Consider the following 20,204-nt stretch of genomic DNA (forward strand, 5'->3'; position numbering starts at 1 on the left):
TTATAAGGTATTATATTTTGTTCACGCTTTGACCAAAGAGTTTGACTCCAAAAAGAATGCATGGATATATTTATTTTCTCCCCATGACGATTATAAACAACAACGTGCTCGGTCAGCGAGGCACGTATTTTGCAAAATGCACGGTTAGCAAGGACGCTTGCAAGAACGTTCTTCAAAAGAATGTACTTGCGTTCTCCGGATTGATAAACAGCCATAGCTTCCTCTCATTATTCTATGAATTACAAAATAGGTCTTCGTTTAAGCCCACATAACATGAAAAGGTTTAATCAGGCAGCATTATGGCAAGTATTTTGTTATGGCTGTGTACATCTATTATGTTCATCACCTAGTAGTAGGACAGGGTTGACAGTCAGCCATGAAAAGGTCCATGGCATATTCTATTTCTGTGTTGTTTCAAGAAATTGATTTAAAAAACAACAGCACCACCTATAGGCCACAACATATAGTGGTACAATACAACAAATGAGCATAACTTTGTACCAAAGACACCATGGATTGTAACATGTTCACCTGAGGCCCGTTCCATAAAGTGAGTTTACCAAATAAAACAGGCTTATGTCGGCCAGACTCAATTTCGGTGGATTTGGTTCTCTAAAGCAAGTTCAACATAGTTCAAACTCGTTTCCTATGGCAACTTATGCTGCTTAAGTAACCAGGGCTGCGTTTCCGAAAGCCTAAATTGATCGTAGAATCCATCGTACAACGAATCTTAGTTTCACGGGCCGTTCCCAAAGACATCGTAGCTTAAGTGTCTCTTGAAAATTCGTAGCGCTTGAAAGCGCATAGATTAGCCTACCCCTTACGAGCATGTTTGGGAAATGTAAGAAATATCGATGGTTTCGTTTTGTGCAACCCTGGTCCGGGGCAGGCTAACTGTCAGGCTTAGCCCATGTTGTTGTAATCAGATGTTCCTGTAACACTGGTGAGACATTGAACCTAGCCAAAATACGTCAAGTACTTACAAACACACCCGGTCAACCTTCTTGATTTCAGCAGGGGCATAACAGTGTGATAGATGACACTTTCTGTATTGTGTCTTTGTGGACATGTTAGTTATGTTTAAGGAAACAAATCATTGTTTTAATTATCATTTTCATCTGTCATAGCATGAACTCTGCCCATATCTCCTTCCTTGTTTCACCTTTCCAGAAAAAAATGTGGAGCACAGTGGTCCAGATTACCATCGGATTGCAGGTCTGCTCAGATAGTATTCCTGACAGTGCCAAGTGACTGATGAGTTTTATTTTAGATTCTGATAGCATTTACAACATTGCATATTGTTGCAGATATTTAAGTGCAGAACCATTCTTTCTCATTTCAACATAGCAGCAACAATATTACCCCAAATAGCTTGTTTTTAACCCACACTACAACAGAGTCTCGTCCTCTAGAGCCCCTTAGGAAGTTAATGATGTATACACCAGGTATGAGACTGCCAATTAAGCAGCCAGCCAGCATGTTCAAGCCACAGGTTTAATGAAAGGCAGCTGAGTGGCTGTCAGTCAGTGACTAAGTGAACAGACATGGCTACTCATCTGACCCAGCTACATTCCACAACTCTAACATCCTCCTCTATCTTCTATTTCTCTGGTGTTACACAGCTTCACCACATTTTTTGATCCGAACATTAAAATGTCTACATTATGTAGTTTATTATGTGACTTCTAGGGGGTTCTGAACCACTCTGTCAGACTTGCACAGCCATGTACTATACATGTCCTGACATGGACTAATTTCTTTATTAAAGTTAATAGGAACATAAATTACTCAGAAGAGAAAAAAAAAGTAGCTCACAGCAACAGATATCTCCAGCAACTGAACAGTTTGAGCACCGGTCATCCTAGGATTGTAGTGAGAAAGATGTGTGTGTGTGTGTGTCTTTGTGTGTGCGTGTGTGTGTGTATTTGGCAGAGAAAAGGTCTTTGTGATGCAGGATGACAGCTCAGATAGATGGTTACCGCTCAGATAGCTCCTCTCTCAGAAGCCTGTTCTCCCGCCCCCCCTGGCCTGTCCCATGAGCCATCAGCAGAGGTGGGTGGGCCACCATGTTAAAGGGCAGCGTGTCTTTGGTCAGCATTGTCCTGGTGGCTGACACTAGGCGGGAGTAGTTCTCAGGGTGGTACTCCGAAGGCCGCGTATACAGCAGAGGCAGGCTGTCTCGCTCGCCGGGGGTCAGGAAGAGAGCGGGGCGCCGCTGGCTTTCCCCGTCCTTGAGGGAGTCTGGCAGCGGCTTGCGTTTGCTCTCGGGGAGAAGCATGATGCAGAGGACGGAGAGGACGGCGAAGGAGGCGAAGATCACGTGGTGCAGGAAATAACCACTGTTGTTCTGCAGCTCCATCAGAGAGGAGGCAGCCATGCCCACGCAGCCCGCAGCCAGTACAAGCCCCAGACAGCCTCCTCTGGACAGACAGGGAGGAGAACCATTACATCTGTATTTACATGTTCACGTTACCATCGCCGCAGGCCTCACGGCAGGTACACACACGCACATCCCAGGGTGTCTGGGACAAGTGCAAGCCGTCAGGTGGCTGAGCGGTTAGGGAATCGGGCTAGCAATCAGAAGGTTGCCGGTTTGATTCTTGGCCGTGCCAAATGATGTGTCCTTGGGCAAGGCACTTCACCTTACTTGCCTCGGGGGAATGTCCCACTCAATGTAAGTCGCTCTGGATAAAAGCGTCTGCAAAATGACTACATGTAAATGTAAAATGTACTTACCGTACGACAGTAGGCATGACCTCGCTGGCAAAGAATGCACTGAGCATGGCGAGGGCCTGGGAGGAGAGGAGGCCTGTCACAGACAGCACCATCACCAGCCCCCCATGCAGGTCTGCAACATCACACATGAGGGTTACCCATCTCACCCAACAACATTCAATTCAATTCTGTATTCACATCCTAACTACAGCAGGACAGACAGGTATGACGGTATGCAACAGACGTAGCCACGCTCCATCATAACACGGTATCATTCGCTGCTTGCTGGGTTCGAACGCTCGACCTCTGACTTGCCAAGCGCTACCAACTACGCTACCAACTATGCTAAAGAAAAGCTAGCTCTTCGTGGACGCGGGTGGCCTGCTACATAGCTGAGGAGTGAGTTTCACGGTTTTCACACCCTTACGCTGGCTGATAGAGTAGTGTGACCAGCAGGAGAAAGAGGAGAGGGGGACAGGAGAGGGTGGAGGAGAGTAGAGGACGACCAAGAAGAGGGCTGTAACCTACACTGTGTGAGGGCCAGCAGCAGGAGGGATGACAGGCCTGTAACAATGGCAGAGAGTAGCAGGACGCCGCGGCGACCACAGTGATTGACAGACATGTAGAGGAAGAGGCAGGCCAACGCTCCGGTCAGAACACGCAGAAAGTAGCTGAAGTAGAAGTTGGAGGAGTAGCTGTGCAGGTTCCTGGTGAAGCAGTACTGGATCCCTGTGCCTATAAACCTGAAAAGAAGATAGGAGTACAGTTTATTTTACTTAACCAATGGAAAAACCACTTCATCTATAAGGCTAAACCAAACACACGAGTCATCTCAGTCCTACACCACATCCAGTCATATAGTAAGAGATCCTAGTCTTACAGAGTGAAGCTGAGGATCAGACAGTTCCTCCAGATGATCCGGGTGTGTCTCAGCACTAAGACTGAGTGATACTCTTCATGGGTGTCCTCCTCCGGCCAGGCAGCATCAATCTCTAGAGAATACACGTCCAAGTCCTTTATTGACTGCAGAGGAGAGTTTCGCCAAATTCAAATCGTGTGTTCCTGTCCATTTGATATTGTCTTGTTGCTAGTTAGCCAACCTAACCAGGCAACCCTCGTCTCGTCTCGTCTCTCGTCATATGGAATACCTGGCAATGTGAAGCCATCTAGAAATGGAAGCTAATCATTTTCGATGCAGTCTTCTTGATAGATTTTAGTCCCTCTCTCCCTAATCGGAACCAGAGCCAGCTACAACCAGCTAGAGAACGGAACCTTTCAATAGGCCTAACGCAGCCTGAATAGATGTAATTTCACTACCAGGACGATAGTTGCTTTTGAGCTCACGAATGCGCTGAAGTGTGTAAATGTTGAGTTACCTGACAGCAGTGTCTCAGCAGGGTAAAGCTCATCTCTCACACACGCTCCGTTCCTGGTGGAGAAGAGCTGCAGGCTCCGTTTGGCCTGGGGGATCTGGGAGGTGGCTAGCAGCCAGCGGGGAGACTCAGGGAACACCCACACAGAACTAGGGAACGAACACACACACGGGTAGATAGATCTGATGCACATGAATGGTCTCTACAAGTTCCCGATGCAGACAGACAAACTGACTTACCACCAATAGGAAAGCAGAAGGAGCAGGGGTAAGGTGGCCACAGCTTGGAGCACTGGCCAGTCACGGCACAGGACAGCCAGCCCAGGCAAAAGCAGCTCGGCACATACAGCAAAAAAAACACTGACCATGGAAACCATAAGGCGATGGGGTGGATCACACAACTCTAACCCTGAGAGAGAGAGAGAGAGAGAGAGAGAGAGAGAGAGAGAGAGAGAGAGAGAGAGAGAGACAGAGAAGGAGTAGAAAACTTCAAGCAGTATTCTTTTATTCATTTGACAGTGTTAAGTGAGAGCCCTCCTGCCTCTTTTCCTTGCCTGACAGAGAGGGACAACTAGAGTTTATTGTCCTTCACTGCATCCTGTTGTATTGTATCCCTCTTCCTCCACATGGTTCTGGAAGGAGATCAAGTGGAAATATTCCTTATTCCTCCTTCCACGTCAGTCTGATTGACCTCAAACCCAGATCTGGACTACATTTCTCCTGGACCTCACAGGAATGCATGGGCGTGTATGTCAGCTCCAGCGTGTGTGTTTAAATGGGGCCGACCTGGTGGTAAACTGAGCCTGGCACCACTTACTCCCACATACTTTGAGAACTTTGAGATCTCTCCTGCTACACAAACTGCAATTATCTCCCACAAGCACACAAAGTCTTCACAAGCAAGCATGCACAAACACACAGACAAAGACACAATTACAGAAAGGAATTAAAACGTTCAGAGCAGGGGGGTCACAGTCTAACAATTGCCAGGATGGTAGGTTCCCTGGACATGCACTCCCTGTATTCCTGCACTTCCCACTACTGTGAAGGGAACAGGTAGGGAACTAGTCAGTTAGAGATTGGTTTCATAGAGGATAGGGGGGTTTCCAACTCATGTAACCCTGCAGACAGTACACAACAAGTGCTGGGATAACCTCCAACTGCCTCCTCTCACTCCCACTTCCCATTTATTTCCAAAGACTGGGAGGTACTAATTCATGTGTTCTCCATATTCTATTGTTAGGAAAAAGGAACTCTCTTCTGGAGGAAAACATGTAATATATTCTGGAGCTGATGTGTTACATCGGCTGGCTGCTTCTTCTCAGCTAAGTTCAGAAGCTGAAGTAGTGGAGAGAACAATCAAATGGGAGTGTCTTTAATCGACTGGGCCGGGTGCTATGCAGCAATTCACATGACCTCTTCTAAATGAAATTACTTTTTATACAGGAAATGTGATTACACAGAAATAGAAAGGATTTCTGTCAGCGTTGGATAAAAAATACTTGACATACTTGAACCAAGGGGTTTTGCTCAAGCATACTTACTGGAGATGTATGATGAGAGGAAGACCCCAGCCAGCATGGAGCCCTGACTGAAGCGCAGCAGGAGGAAGACCACAGGGCTGTTGGATAGACAAACGGCCACGCCCAACAGGCCGGAGAGAGACACGGACAGGAGGAAGGCTCGCCGCCGACCCAAGCTGGATACACACAACCCACGTGCACACACACACACACACACACAAAAGGTTGAGAAGTATGTGGTGATTTTTAATACACTCAAAAAGGGCTACACAGTCACAATCAAGTACTATACATGTGCACACCCACACACACACTTACCAGTCACACAGCGTTCCTATGAAGACATACCCCAGGATCCAGCCACTCATGAAGCAGATGTGCTGCACTGGGATCTTCCAGTAGTTTCCACACACCAGGTCCCACTAAGGAAGTAAAGGATGGGAGTGGGGAGTAAGGTTCCACATGCCAATTTCTCAGTACTTTGAGAATGCTAACAGCACACCAGAGAGCTATTCTTCCTTGACCCTCATCTTACATAACATTTAGGAAATAGTAAGGCAATCAACAAAGCACACATACACAAATGCACACACAGGCATGCACACACAAACACTACGAGAGCGGGGCCATGAATAGTCTGTGTGTGAGGGAACATTTGCTGATTGAATTAGAGTGGAGGTTGATCACATTAAACCCAAAAGCACTGAGCCCTCAGTATGCGAGCTCCCATCTCCCTCCTCCACACTCTCCATTCTTCCTGTCTTTATCCCACCATCAGCCCTGCCAGCTACAGCTACAAACCACTAACTTCAGTAGCACCCTTAAAGAACTTGATACCACAAGGTACCATGATTGTTATTTGCTAGATAAGCTAGATTTGCTAAATAGACATTCTGTTGAGTGACTTCTCCTGTATGCAGCTGTTTGTCAGGATCAATAAGCACCTTCTGTTACCACACCAGGGAGACTTAATACTTGTATCTGATCCTTTTACAATATTTACAAAATGGGATAGGCCTCTGACTCTGAGTTCAGTCTACTGGAAAGCTCCAGCTCAACATGAACAAGTAGATATAAGACTTGTTAAGTAAACACACACGCTTTTCTGAGACATTAAGGATGACCTGGGAACACATGATGATGACTGTGAGCTGATTGGAACAGTGGCTCTAAGTAGAACAGGCTGTCTCAGGAAGTCACTCCCTGTGTCTGTTGTGTGTTTCCTGTTTTGTTACCAACAACACAAAAATAACTTATATAGCTGCCATGAAACCGAGTTGTGAAGGGGGGGGGGGGGGGGGGGGGTACACTAGTATGACTGATATGCTCCATGTTGGCTGAAGTTTACTGAGAAGTATGATATACCAAAACACATCAACACATGACATGACTGATCACCCGCCAAACCTCAAACCCAAACACACGAATACCTGTACATTTTGGAATAGTTTACCTCCGTCACGAAGTTGGTTTGAAGCCCAGCAGCTTGGGAAAATTCCCAGCCTTTTGTGCATGGAACCGTGTCTTTGGGGACATTCACTGATACATTAGAGGAATAGTTTAATGGGTACTTAAAAAGTTCGCAGTGGCTCAGCCCAGAGCCGTTAATCCACGGAATTGTGAAATTTAGATATCCCTGTCGGGAATAGTTGCTGAGTAAGAATGCCGAGGGTAAGAGAGTTGGGTCGGGCTTGCAGTGGTAGCTGTCTGGAGTCAGCGTGTAAAAAACATCTGTAAAAAGATTAAGCATCACAGCAAAGTTCGGAAACCAACTGAACACGGCCACAATTCGATTGTATTGTCCATATCCACCTATTTTGGGGTAAATCTTTGTATCATATTCCATTTTACAAGGGACTGTGCAGCCGGGACAGCTGTAGGCAAGTCTCGGGCACTGAAGTCGGAGCAGCTATAGTCTACGTATTAATCATGCAATTTGGGGAGGCTGGAGACTGAAGTAGGCGGAGTGTAGTCTGTTAAAAAAGCAGTTCAATTATGAGACCAATGAGGTTTAGGCCTATTATAATGCGTAAGACAGCTTCACCTGTTTATTCATTTACTGCTTGTCGGGCGGCGGGCCACCACATTTTTAATGGGTGAATTTAGGGGATAAGCTATACCCTATCATCATACAAATATTTTTCAACCAACTGTTGTGTCAAGTAAACGGTGAATACGGCTTTAAGTACCTATTAACTGTAAACTATTTTGGGGAGTAGACTTTATTCAGACGTGGTGGCGCGGTGGGCACATTATTCCGAAACAAATTGGCTTGCGCAGTCGCACTCAAGCATTAACAAATTACGTCCCTGCCAAAACCGATCAAACTGTATAGTAGCCTATACTGTACGTATACTGGGTCAAGCAAAGGGCGTTTGTATTGTACATTGTGTCGCACACGTATTGGGCGCTAGCCTGACGTTGTCATACTCATAATTCTAGTCAGAATATGAGTCTGAAAACTCTCCGTTGGGCTGTTACTACGGGGCGTGTTTCAACCGAACTCGTAAAACAAATGCCTCTTCGCTCAATTGGATAGACCTACAACCAATGAGAGCAACGTACTATGTTATTTGTTGAAAACGAATTCAACCCAAGGGCTCTTTCGTGACGTTATTGATTACGTTACTGTTGATCATCTGTCCATCATAAAGCCCGCCCTGGCAATTTCATTGGTCCGTCCCGATCCTGGTTTTATGTAGTTGTTCCCAATACCAGACCCTCCAGACCCAACTTACCGACCACATTTTTTTGTGGGCGGGGAGAAGTTGGGCTGGCAGCCAGGCTAATTGGGCGCAGCAAGCTTGGTAGAAAAATAAAAGGGATAGTAGGAGTAGGGGCCAGTGTCCCAGTAGAGCTTTATGTCTAACAACGCCAGTGATCTTGTGGTGGTGTGTGTGCCTGAGTATAAGAATGTTTCCAAGGTAACAGAATAGAAAGTGACCAGATAGAATTAATATTTCAAAATTTTATTAACGAACATAATCTCTGAGGAACAACAGCAGTTCTCGCGCTCTCTGTACATGCAACTGTAGAAAATAACAATTTTGAATTTGTATTCATAAGTTTAGTCTTTTATTTTCAGTTTCTCGCTTTTTGATTTTGCAGGAAATCAACACAGCTAAAGGTGTAAGTACTGGATCTTTTACAGCACTGACGATAGCATCATCAACCCCTCCCCCCACCCCCAAGCCCCCTGATAGCTGCTCCAACAATATGTACACAATTCAACTACATTGTACAAATAAAAAAAGTTACATTGTTACATCACCAGCAGCGAGCGCACAGGCTCGTAGCCGTTGGAACCCCACATTCTACGCAAGTATAGACTAGTACAAAGAGGAGGGTGCAAAACGTCCTGGGACTATATACAGCTATGTACAATGTCTCTTTAAACGCTTTACAGGAGGAACATTTACACAGCGGAGACCCACCTCAACTCAAACATACCACAGGTGTCAGAAAGATAATAAATAGTTTTTTTCTCACCAGTTTAAAGAGTAGTTCTCCATGCTTCTTATTAGTCATTTGCCATTCTAAATAAACAGCTACTGTCTGGTTCAATACAACAAGAAATAAACACAAAAAAAAGGCTTGAAATCGTGATTCGAGGAGTTGTGTATGTGTACGAGGATGTCCAGTAAGAATGAGTTTGTCAGGTGAGCGGACTAAGGGCTGAAGAGGTAATGTGTTGCAGAATGACAAGAGGTTACAGAGGTTGCACGGTCATCTGGCCAAGTGCTTGACTGCTGGACAGGGATTAAGGAGGAGGATGGAGACAAAGTGAAACCAACATGTTCACATGTAGGAGAGAGTAACTGGACGTATATGAGAGGAACAGAGTGTGTGTGTCAGTTAACCCTTATGTCAAAGGTATGTTAAATCCCAATATTGATGTTTGTAACTATTGCTTTGAGGGGTGTGCAGCAGGCTGGTATGCCTACGTTTCTGTTCACTGTTAAAACTAACCATCACCATTTCAAGCCTTTATGGTTCAATTAAATGATAAAATAAAGAAATCAAACAGTAAAGGCAGGGCTCCGACCACTGAAGGTGAGAGGTGCACATGAAACCCAAACAAACTTGATGCGTTATTGTAAACAATAAACCAAGAACTTGAGGCTGTGGCCAAAGTAACGGTTTACATTCTGTTCCTAAGCAACGTGATTGACATGCCACTGGTGCTTAGCCTCAAACAAGAAATAAACATAACAGACAAAAGAGCAACACTACATACACTGATCTAAACACACACAAGGATTCTGTTGACAAAATCACCCACTTCCAAACTAATAGAAAAATCATGAACAAAAAAAACGAACAAAAAAGACATTGGACTTTAATCTAAACCTCTGGTGTATACCTAACCATGACAGTGTGCTATAAATATTTGGTGTGTATCTTTTCATGATTTGTAGGAGTAAATGTATAACTATTTATCTTGCCAATTATCTTGTGTAGTGGAACAGACAACTGCTAAACTTGACTAGTCATGCCATCCACAGCTATGTTCTCATTGAGTCAATAACATTTGTGACTAAATTGTTTAACTGAATATTCCTATTAGGAGAAAACAATTATCACACACAGGCAGATGTGGGGTCCAGCTATGGTAGGTCAGAGAAGGTTAAAAATTAGGACCCACTGGGCGAAATAAAATAAATGTACTAATCACAAATCAACCTACCAACAGGATAAAAAGACAACAAAACACGTCTTCACCATCACACTTCTTTTTTTGTGTGCGAGTTCAGCTAAATCAATTCTGTCTATGCTTTTTGGCATGGAAAACAATTTTGTTGAACTGCTGCTCGTCACTGCAATTGGTAAACGCCATCACACTGCACAACATGGGACAAGTAGGTTAAACTGAGGAACAGAATCAAACCAGCCGGGAAGTCCTGACAAACCACTTGACTAACACCATTTGAATGAAGATGTGGAACACTGCCTTTTGTGTCATTACTGTAGTTAATAGGGATGGATCAATCATGATTGGTCAGGGGATACTTGAATACTACCAACTCTAAAAAAGAAATAAGAGAATTAAAAAGCAAATTAAAACATTGTTTGTTGGAAGAGATTACTTTACTTCAGGACTTTAAAATCAGCCGCAACTGCCAAGTCCAATAATTGTTTTTTAAAAGGTGACCAGGTTAGTTATATGTCAAAATACTTGGATCAAATAAAGACAGGAGATTTTTTAATGTGGAATGCAGCCTGTGGCTGGAATAATGTATAAACACCTGGAAATGGAGGCTCTATGAATGTTTCTTGTCTAAGTGTCTGAGTGCATGTTTACACATTTCACATCAGATAAAGAACCTGGACATGCTATCACACAAGTGACTTCGGCTTGCCTGTCAGGGGGAAAAGACAAACTTTTTTGGAAGATGAGACAAGGTCCTAGCGTTATGGGCTTCAGATAGTGAGTACTACATATAACTGTACAGCTCATGTAGATGAAAAGAAACACGGACAGAGAAATAATTGCGTCTGAAAATTGAGTTATACATTTATATATGTGATTGATTTACTTGTTTGTGACATTTATCTCTCTCTCTCCCTCTAATCAGAGTTTGACTTGCCAAACATTGCGTTAACTAAAATATTTCCTGGGAAAAGGCATTTCTTGGTTTCGATTTTCAGATATAATTGTGTAGTAAAGCAATGATTAGTATACCTGTTTCTTCTCTTTAAATAAATCCATAATCTTTCTGCTACATGTGAGGACTGGCTGATGAGTCTAGGTTGGGTTCTGTTCAGTTAGAAGGGGTGATCTACCAGCTAGTTGTGTGTGTTGTGGTGATAGTAACCCAAACAAGGAGCCTACACTGGCCCATCCCTGGACATCGTCTGCAGATGGGAACATGAGGACTGTGCACTGGCATCTAAATACTGACAGCATACACATTTTGGCCCATGGGTATATGAGGGGGAAAGTGCTGCCTGAAAGTGAACTGTACATACAAAGATACTTTTTATTCATTTAATCTTTTTTTACACTTAACTGAGTGATGTTACAGTACATAAGTTATTTACAACTGTGCAGTAATGTGTGGCAAAATAAATTATCTAGAAGGCAGCGAGAATACATTGGTTAACGAATATAAAAACTGTACATAATTTACGGAATACAATTTTTTTTAATGTGTTTTTTTTTCAGATTTTTTTCCATTAAACTAATATTGGCTCTGTAGTGTTTCAAGTCACTTCCTCAGAAACAATGAAATGCCCAAGTAAAGAAAAAGACAGAAGAATATTTACTCCTCTAAACCACCATTTCTAACGTCTTGAAACGTTTGATTCGCAACATTCATGTTATTCTGTTTTGTCCTGTCCTGTGTTTGTGTTTCCTGTTGCAGTCGCTTCCTGGTCAGAGTGTGCATTGGAGCATCGGAGGGTGAAGTCAGTTGACATAGAGGACCCTCCAGTCTCTCCTCGGAGCTCAGTACCCTCCCCCCACCAGGGTAGAGAGGCTTAAAGTCCAGTCTCTTCCCCTCCGACAGAGAGCTGACACACCCACACACACACTGCTGACCCCCCTTGATACACCGCTGCATGTGTGCAGCGCCACCATGTGATGTGGAGTGGCACTGCAGGCGTAGACAGAAGGGGGACTGCTCTCTGGCTCTGAGTGTGGCCTTATCGTCCTGAGCAGAAAGACTGCGTTTATCCACGGACTCTTTCCAGCCCTCTTCAGGACACAGGTGGGAGACCCCACAATGCATCTCTAACGCAGACACACTCTCCAGACCACGCCTTTGTTTTGGTCACTGGGAGGCTCCTCCTATGGGAAGTGATCCAAGTAAGTGGGAGGTCTCGGCTCAGTGGAGGATCATCAACTAACAGAAAATAGATCTCTATTCTCCACTGCTCCGCCATGGACCAGAGACTGGGGCAGAGGTCTGCCGACCAAGCCTCAAAGCAAAGCCATTTTTGCTTTTCATACGATCAAACAAAAGCATAGAAACTCGAAGGATGAAAGTGCAAGTTGTGTTTTTTTTCTTTTTCTCCTCTTTCCCCGGTAAAAAGACTCCTCTCACGGAAGGGAATCATCAGCAAGTTTTTTTTGTCTTTTACAGTTTTTTTCTATATAATATATAGGTTTTATAGTCCTCTTCAAACTGGCTAGCCCTTTCCGTTCGATCTGTGAAATGTCTCTTTGAGAAGAAGTGGTGGAGGATGACAAGCCGTGACTCGGCGTACGTGTGCGTGTCACGCGGGAAGCAGGACAAAGTCGTCGTTGACGTCCACCATGGGGACATAGAAGGAGGGCACCTCGTTGACACAGAGGGACTTGTGACCTGCAGGGTCCAGCTCCTGCACCTTCAACTGCCACTCCATCCTCTGGACCGCGTTGAGGGCGGCTGCCTCATGCTGCTGTCGCATCAACAGACATGTCTGGGGGACAACAGGCGAGAGATCATTAGTACCCCAAAACAATCATAATGATCATACCAGCACAATTTGTTGGAATCTCTTTGTAATTTACTCAGATGTGATCCCTAAGGACAACCCTTCTTAACCTAATGGGGTCCAGTGAAACATAACCAGGGGTGCAGCAAGTTGAGGAGTGAGATATGAGGCTTACCTTCATGCGATCATACTTGTCATCTACATCCTGGATCCAAGAAATGAACTGGCGAGCATTGAAGCGATCTCTAACAGACTTGTTCTCATCCCCCTAACATAGCATAGAAGAAGAAGACACAGGTCTTAAAACGTGTAGGATAGAATAGTTTTAAGCTTCAAGAAGTTCACAGGAAGGTTATCACAACTCAACACTCTCATAAAATGGTGATAAATACATCAAGATGATTCTCAAATGGAGAGAGCAGAAGATGGCAGCCATGCCAACTACACCGATCGCTGATTGTTGCACAGTGTTTCTACAGCCTAGGTGATGTCACAGGGACATTGCTGTAGCTACCGACCTGGCTCTCAGAGGGCATGTTGTACACCTCAGAGTCCAGCAGCATGGTGCAGGCGCTGAATGGCACGGCCTGATTGGCTATCGTCCTGGCTGCTCGACAGTGAACCCGAAGCACTTCCTGCTCACATGACACAATCAGCTTCTCCTGCAGACAGAGGGAATGGATGGGACATCGAGAGCATAAATACAAGGATAACGTTCTAAGATGGAAGATTCGAGAAATAAAAGGGGCGAGGGAGACTTTGAAAATGAATGTTGTCCTCCAGGTTTTTCTGGAGGCAGGATAATTAGGTGGAGTTATGAGCTCATTCCAGTTCCCAGGGTTAATCATACCCCAGTAATCATCTAGACAGAGCCGGCAGTACTGCGGTGGTGACCACTCTACAGCTATAAGAACGCTCACTCATGCTTTAATCTCACATCAAAGAAAAAAACTCCTCACACAACGTTACATCAGAATTTAGACAATAAAGAAACACAAATGGTTGCCAATGGTGGGAGCACAGATCAGAGAGAAGGACAGTCTTACCCTCTCAATGCTGTGCTGCAGTCTCAGCTTGCCTCTCACAGCCTCCTGCTGTCTGAAGAGCTCCTTCAAGGGCTCCGTGAGGGATGGAGGAGGAGCGATCTGACAAACACGACATCAGAACACGTTAGCGATCGTCATCCCAACATCACGGCACAGATAAATACAACATGTCGGCAGGACAGCGGCATCCGTTTCAAGATGGAACGAGCTGGCTTGTGTGTTTGGACTCACCACAGGGATGTGCAGCTTGCTGAGGGGCTTGCCATCCAACAGGTAGGACCCCGTGTAGGTGACGTACTCCGCGTAGCACTGGGGGGCCTGGGGCGTGATGTAGCACAGGATCTTCCTCTTTTCCTCGATCTTCTTGCGGATCTGCAGATACTCGAAGTATGGGTTGGAGCGGTCGCTGTGGTAGGGCTCAATGTCGTCCAGCTTGATGGCGTTGACAATGACGGCCAGCGTCTGCTGGATCATCTCCCGGGTCTGCTGCATGGCGGTGTTGACCAGCTGCACCTGGACCTGCTGCTGGCCAGACCGGGGGAACTTCCTCTTGCGTGGGTGCTGCGTCTGGGACTCCTCCTCCTCCAGGACGCGACCTTTCACCTTGCTGAGCACAGCCGGGGCGGCGGGAGTAGAGACAGGGACGCTCACACCGACCACCTCCTTCTTCTCCTCCTTCTCCAGAGGCACAACCACAGCAGAGACCAGGGTGGGGGTGGTGGTGGAGGCTGTAGTGCTAGGCGTGGTAACAGAGGTCACAGTTGCGGGGTTCGGCACCATACTGACTGGAGTAGAGGCCGAAGATGTCATCACGCAAGCGAGGGTGGTGGCGGCGGAGGTGGGCACGTTCTTGTTCTGATTGGCCAGCATCTGGGCACGGTTGCGGGTCATCCTCTGAGGTACCTCCTCCACCTTCTTGGGCGTTACGTCCGTTTGTAGCGTAGTCAAAGTAACAGTCAACTTGGACGTGGTCTCCAGAGCCTCCGACACCTGAACCGTGCTGGAAATCGTCACCGCGACTGGGACAGAGGGCAGCGGGCTGGAAGAGGACCCGAGAGAAGGCTCGGCTATCTGCCCACCCTGATCTGGCTTGTTGGTAAACAGGGGCTCCATCCCTGGGACCATGGGCAGTGATAGGGAGTCGGTCAGGTGTCTGTGGGGCTGACAGCTGTCTGGCTCCACAGAAGGGAACAGCAGCGTTCCATCAGTCTGAGCAGGTCCCTCGTACTGCCCTCTGGCCTCCAGGACTCCCTGCTGCTTCAGGGAGGAGCTGACCGCCACGCTCTGGGGCTCTGCGTCCAGCTCTGCCTGGTAGGGAGGCTGAGGCGAGGGCACCACCAGGTCCGGCCCTGCCTCGCTGAGGGTTACACCCACAGCAGGGCAGGGGGCCTTGGCCAGGCTGGGAAGGTCTACATCCATGAGCTCCGGTTCCTCTTGCCTGTCAGTCAGGCAGGGTCGGAGGTGGCCAGACAGGGCCTTGAGGTCGGCAGACTCTGGGTTTCGGGCGTCGGGCTCTTGCATTTCCTTGTCGGGCAAGGGCAGGTCTGGGAGGGAGAAGGGTCCCAGATCGTCCAACTCGTCCACGGTGGCGGCAAATGGATCAGCCCAGGGCACCACTGGCTCGTGGCCCCCTGCTGTGACCAGATGGCTCTCTGTGGTGAAACCATGGGCACTCTGTCTGCTGTCTGGACTGATCTCTCTTATACAGGGAGCTTCTGGTGCTATCTGATGGCTATCCTCTAAAGGCTTACAGTCTGTGAAGAAGGCTTCTAGCCTGGTAGAGGAGGAGGAGGTGTTCATGTAGTTAACCTGTGCATCCAGGGAAGTGGTCTCAGGTCTCTCTGGGGAAGGAATGTCTTCCACCGCATCCTTCTGCTCTTCAAAGTCAGACTCTGGGACATAGGTCCTTGAGTAGGAGGCGTAGGGAGGGGTGACGGAAGTGTGGCTTGGGATGTGGTGTATCTCACTGTCTGAGTTAGAAAAGGGGCTGGTGATTTTGGAGACGGCCACCTCGATCTCACCATAGTTCCTCTGGGGAGACTTGGGGAGCATGTCGGAGTTCCAGGCCAGGTTGTGGTCGCAGGAGTTTTCCCCAATGGTGGCTGGGTGCGGGTGCGAGGGGCTGAGCTGGTGCGCCTCTGTGGCCCGTCTGTCTGGAGATTCGGCCCAGCTCTTCTGCAGAGGCTCCTCAGCCCTCGGAGAGAAGGAGGAGCACTCCTCCTCCTGCCTCCGCTGCTCCGCCTCTTCAGCCGCACGCTCCGCTCTCTCCTCCACGTCACCCTCTTCCTCCTCCCCTTCCTCCTCTGACATCATGTCTTCCTCCTCCTCCTCCTCCTCTTCGTCTTCTTCCTCATCCTCCTCATCTCGCTCCTCAGTGACAGGAGGAAGGTAGTCAGAACCACTGACTGGGTCTGAGGGCACTAAGCTGGGTTCACTGTGGTGAGGCTCTGGGAGGTCATCTATGTCCAGAGGGGGCAGCGCTGCCGGGGCTGGGGTGGGTGGAGCTGCGATGTCCAAGCATGGCTCCTGGGGGTCAGGTCTGTGGGCAGGAGTGGAGGGATTGAGGAGGAAGTTGGCGTAGACATTCTCTGGATCGTTGCCTTCTGGGCACACCAAGCTGGAGCTGGCGCCGTCTGGTGCTGGTTGAGCAGGTTCCACCCGAGGGGACAGCATCCTCATGGGAGAGAAGTACGGAGAAGACAGGCAGTCCAGTCTCTCAATGGACACCGGCTTGTCCTCTGCAGGGTGAGAGACTGACAGGTCGAAGTCGGAGTCTGCTGGCATGCTCTGCTGTCGGAGGAACTTGTCAGCTTCAGCCTTAAACTCGTCCTCCAGGGGCCTGCGGACCTCAGAGGAGCCAGAGCGGCTCACCAGAGGAAGCTGGAGGTTCTTAGCGGGGGTCAGACACGTGCCCTCTTGAAAGCTGTGAGAGGAGTTGGAGTACCTGAAACAGGTAGAGGCAGGCGAGATGAGAAATGCTTAATCATGCACAGCTAAAACACTCAATAAATATAAATGCTACAGCACGAAATCAACCAGAATGCAATGACTATTTACTAAGTAAGACATTTTAGAAGCATAAGTATTGGTATGCAAACTATGTAAGTACAAAACATGTACATACAATTTAATTTGCTGAATGGCTACCTGCAGTAATTAAGAGCCTAAAACATGAAAAAGATCTGAGAAAGAATCGATGCATACCGGTCAAAAAAGGATGGGGAGCAGGCATTCATCGACATGGTCATGGCAGAGGAGTTTTGACAGTCCAGGCCATCAAACATGATGTCAGGGTAGTCCTCCGCACTGCAGGAAGGGGTCCTTGGGGTCTGCATCACCTCCTCATAGCTGGGACAAGAGATGACAGATGTTGGGGTGGGAACACCAGTGGGCCTGTTTTGGTCCGGTCTGGGAGAGGCAGGTAAGTTCTCTTTCATCTGATGGCCAGCTAGCCAGTCCTTGGAGTTGTGACCATCCATGGGCTGGGACTTCCTCTCAGGGGACATCATCTGGGCTGGGAGACCCACGTCCTTTAGCTTCTTCTCCTTCAAGGCAGACTCTAAACTGTTTGATTTCTTAGTTGACAGCTCACTGCGGCTTTTCCTCAGCTCCTCTGTGGACTTGGTTTTGTCCTTGAGTTTGGGATCTCCTGATCGATGTCTCAGTTTCTCCATCTGTTTCATCCTCTCTTTATGTCTCTTATGGCGCTCCTCGATCTCCTGGTCTTTCAAACTCAACATCTGCCCAAAGCTTGTAAGTCTGAGGTCACCGTCAACCAGCAGTTTCTCACGAGGACGGTTGTCTTTCCGAGTGGTGTCTTTGGACAGACCGAGTTTCTCGTTCTCCTCTTTAACCTTTGACTTGATGTGATCTGTCCTGCCGTCTTTGTCAAGGTTCTCTCTATTCCTTTCCTTCTTTGCTTCAAATTTAGGACTGTCTTCTTTGGACCTCTCTTTAAGATTGGTGATTTGAGGGTTCTCTTTCAGTCCAGACTTAATGTCCTCCTTGGAGTGCTTGAAGGATCCACAATTGTCTACGTACTTATGTTTGTCCTCCTTGATCTTATCCTTGTGTTTTTCCTTCTTCTTTTTGTCCTTGATTTTGTCACTGATGACACTGCTGGCTTTGTCCTTGTCAGCCTTTTTAGACATCTCCTTTTCAAACTCCAACGTCTTGTCAAAATCGTCCTCTCCATCCCCCTTAGACCCATAGGGAAATGTGTATGGGTCGGCCTCGAGAGGCATAGTTTCCTTTTCAAAGGGAAGACTCTCTCTACGGCAGTAGGACTCTCGGATCTCTTCCGTCTTGTCTCTCTTGTCGCCTTTCTTGACCTTCTCCTTCTCCTTGTCGTGGCTCTTTTTGGAGGATGAGGAAGAGGAGTGCCGATGTCTCTCCTTCTCCCTGAATTTGTCCTGGGGGGTTGTGATGGAGAGGGAGTCCCTCCTCTCCTCTGTGATGTCTGGCAAGCTGATGTTGGAGGAGTCATAGTAGCTGCTGAGGACAGGCTCGTGGCCCCGATCCGTGAAGCTGTCTGAGGACAGCTCGCTGTTCTTGTCGTTGGAGTCGTCTTTGTAGTCATTCATGGCCTCCTCTTCCAGTTTCTCCAGCAGGGACTTCTCGTTCTCCCCACTGCCCTTGGAGGGCTTCCTGTCCTTTAGGTGGTCTTGCTTGTCTTTATATTTGGTCTTGATCTTCTCCTCGACGGCTTCCCTCTTGTCCAGAAGTTTCTGCTTGTTTTTCTTCTCCTGGTTTGAATCTACTGACATCCTGTCTTTACGCTCCTTGTGTTTTATGTCAACATCTTTTTCTTTCTTGTCTTTGTTGTGTTTCTCCAGGGAGCCCTTTCGATCTTTCCCCACGTCGAATGCGGCCTTTTCTTTCTTCTTCTCTTTGTGGTCTTTTTCTTTCTGCTTCTCTGCCGTGTGTTTGACCTCCACTGAGTATTTTCTAGGTTTTTCTGTTGCGAAGTGATCCAAGTCATCTCTGTCAGGTGTGGAGTCTTTCCTATGAGAGTCAGAGAGCCCTAGCGAGTCACTTAGCTTGGCTACACCCCCGTTGTAGTTATCTTCCTCATCCTCACTCTCGTCCGTAAAGATGTCAGCGATCTTATACCAAGTTTTTTCACGAACCTTCTCTGGCTTTCTCTCCTCCTTTTTTACCTCAAAGAAGTCCTTCTCCCTTTCTGTGTGTTTATCTTGGGAGGGTTTCTCTTTCTTGTCCTTGGTCTGCTCTGAAGCCATCTTCCTGTCTTTCTCTTTGCTGTGAGAGTCTTTATGTTTGTCTTTAGCCCCGTCCTTCTTCTCCTTAGAGCCTCGGTCTGGGTCCTTCTCCTTCACAGCTTTGTCTGTCAAGCTCTTCTCCAGTTTCTTCTCCTCTTGGTCTACTCTGTCTTTTGGCTTCTCCTTATGTTTTTCAGCTTTTGACTTCTCCCTTTTTTCCACGCCGTCTCCTTTCCTCTCCTTTTCTTTTCCAGAGTGGTTCCTTTCTCGGATTTCAGATGGTTTGCCAACAGCTTCACTGTCCTTGAAGAACGCATCATTCCCATACTCGTCTCGTATTGACTCCTGTTTGATTTTGGAGTCTTTTCTGTCTTTAGTGAACTCATAGGAGTCTTTGCGGTCTCTACAGCTGTCCATTGGGTCTTTCTCTTTTTTTCTTTGACACTATCTGCAGACTCCTTCCGCTTTTTCTCTTTCTCCAAAGAGTGGCCGGAGTTAAGTTTCTGCTTTTCCGCCCAGTCCTTTTTCTTTTCACTATTTTTTTCTAATGAGTCTTTCTCTTTCTTCTTGGAGATGACCTCTTTCTCTGTCCGTTTGTCGTTGTGTTCTGACTTCTTGTCTTTGACTTTGTTCTCCTTCCTCTTGTCCCTGCTTTCTTCTCTAACAGTCTCCACTATCAGCTTGACGGCGTTGTTTGCTTTATACTCCTTGTACTCCTTCACTGGAGCGTCCCAACTGTCATCTTCGTAGAGGGAGGAGTCAGAGGAGAGGTCTGAAGCCCATCGGTCGTGGTGGTCGTCAGAGGCACTTTGCTTGGTGTCTTCAATGTTGAGGAAACGATTGTTGACATCATAGCCTTGGTAGTCAGGCTCCTCTTTTGGCGCTTTCTCCTTCTTGGATTTCTCTTTTC

General features: G+C 47.0%; 2 protein-coding genes across 2 annotated transcripts in view; both read right to left on the bottom strand.

Annotated features, from left to right (window-relative positions):
* Positions 1-1,248: 1,248 nt before the first annotated feature.
* Positions 1,249-7,510, bottom strand: slc22a31 (solute carrier family 22 member 31). Its single transcript, XM_084682681.1, has 9 exons — positions 7,064-7,510; positions 5,929-6,032; positions 5,632-5,786; positions 4,328-4,496; positions 4,092-4,237; positions 3,596-3,707; positions 3,244-3,458; positions 2,737-2,848; positions 1,249-2,420 (listed from the first exon to the last, which is right to left on the bottom strand). Exons 1-9 carry the CDS (start codon positions 7,454-7,456, stop codon positions 1,976-1,978), a joined length of 1,851 nt encoding a protein of 616 aa, XP_084538807.1. The 5' UTR covers positions 7,457-7,510; the 3' UTR covers positions 1,249-1,975.
* Positions 7,511-11,577: 4,067 nt separating this feature from the next.
* Positions 11,578-20,204, bottom strand: part of ankrd11 (ankyrin repeat domain 11) — an 83,469-nt gene continuing 74,842 nt past the window's right edge. The window contains 7 exon segments of the mRNA XM_084681797.1: positions 11,578-13,014; positions 13,205-13,297; positions 13,548-13,691; positions 14,076-14,174; positions 14,307-17,019; positions 17,280-19,731; positions 19,734-20,202. Coding sequence (XP_084537923.1) covers positions 12,829-13,014; positions 13,205-13,297; positions 13,548-13,691; positions 14,076-14,174; positions 14,307-17,019; positions 17,280-19,731; positions 19,734-20,202 — 6,156 coding nt within the window. The 3' untranslated portion in view covers positions 11,578-12,828.

Source organism: Hypomesus nipponensis, chromosome 19 (assembly GCF_054491055.1).
Source record: "Hypomesus nipponensis isolate SF chromosome 19, ASM5449105v1, whole genome shotgun sequence".
In the NCBI taxonomy this organism is placed as follows: Eukaryota; Metazoa; Chordata; class Actinopteri; order Osmeriformes; family Osmeridae; genus Hypomesus; species Hypomesus nipponensis.

Bases quoted from the DNA above. Each gene is read 5' to 3' on its own strand.
- slc22a31 (XM_084682681.1), bottom strand. From the start codon at position 7,456: ATGGAATATGATACAAAGATTTACCCCAAAATAGGTGGATATGGACAA. The intron at 6,033-7,063 runs GTAAACTATTCC...TTACTTCCTTAG, and splicing joins AAACCAACTTCGTGACGGAG to TGGGACCTGGTGTGTGGAAA. The intron at 4,497-5,631 runs GTAAGTATGCTT...TCTCTCTCTCAG, and splicing joins CCTCTCATCATACATCTCCA to GGTTAGAGTTGTGTGATCCA.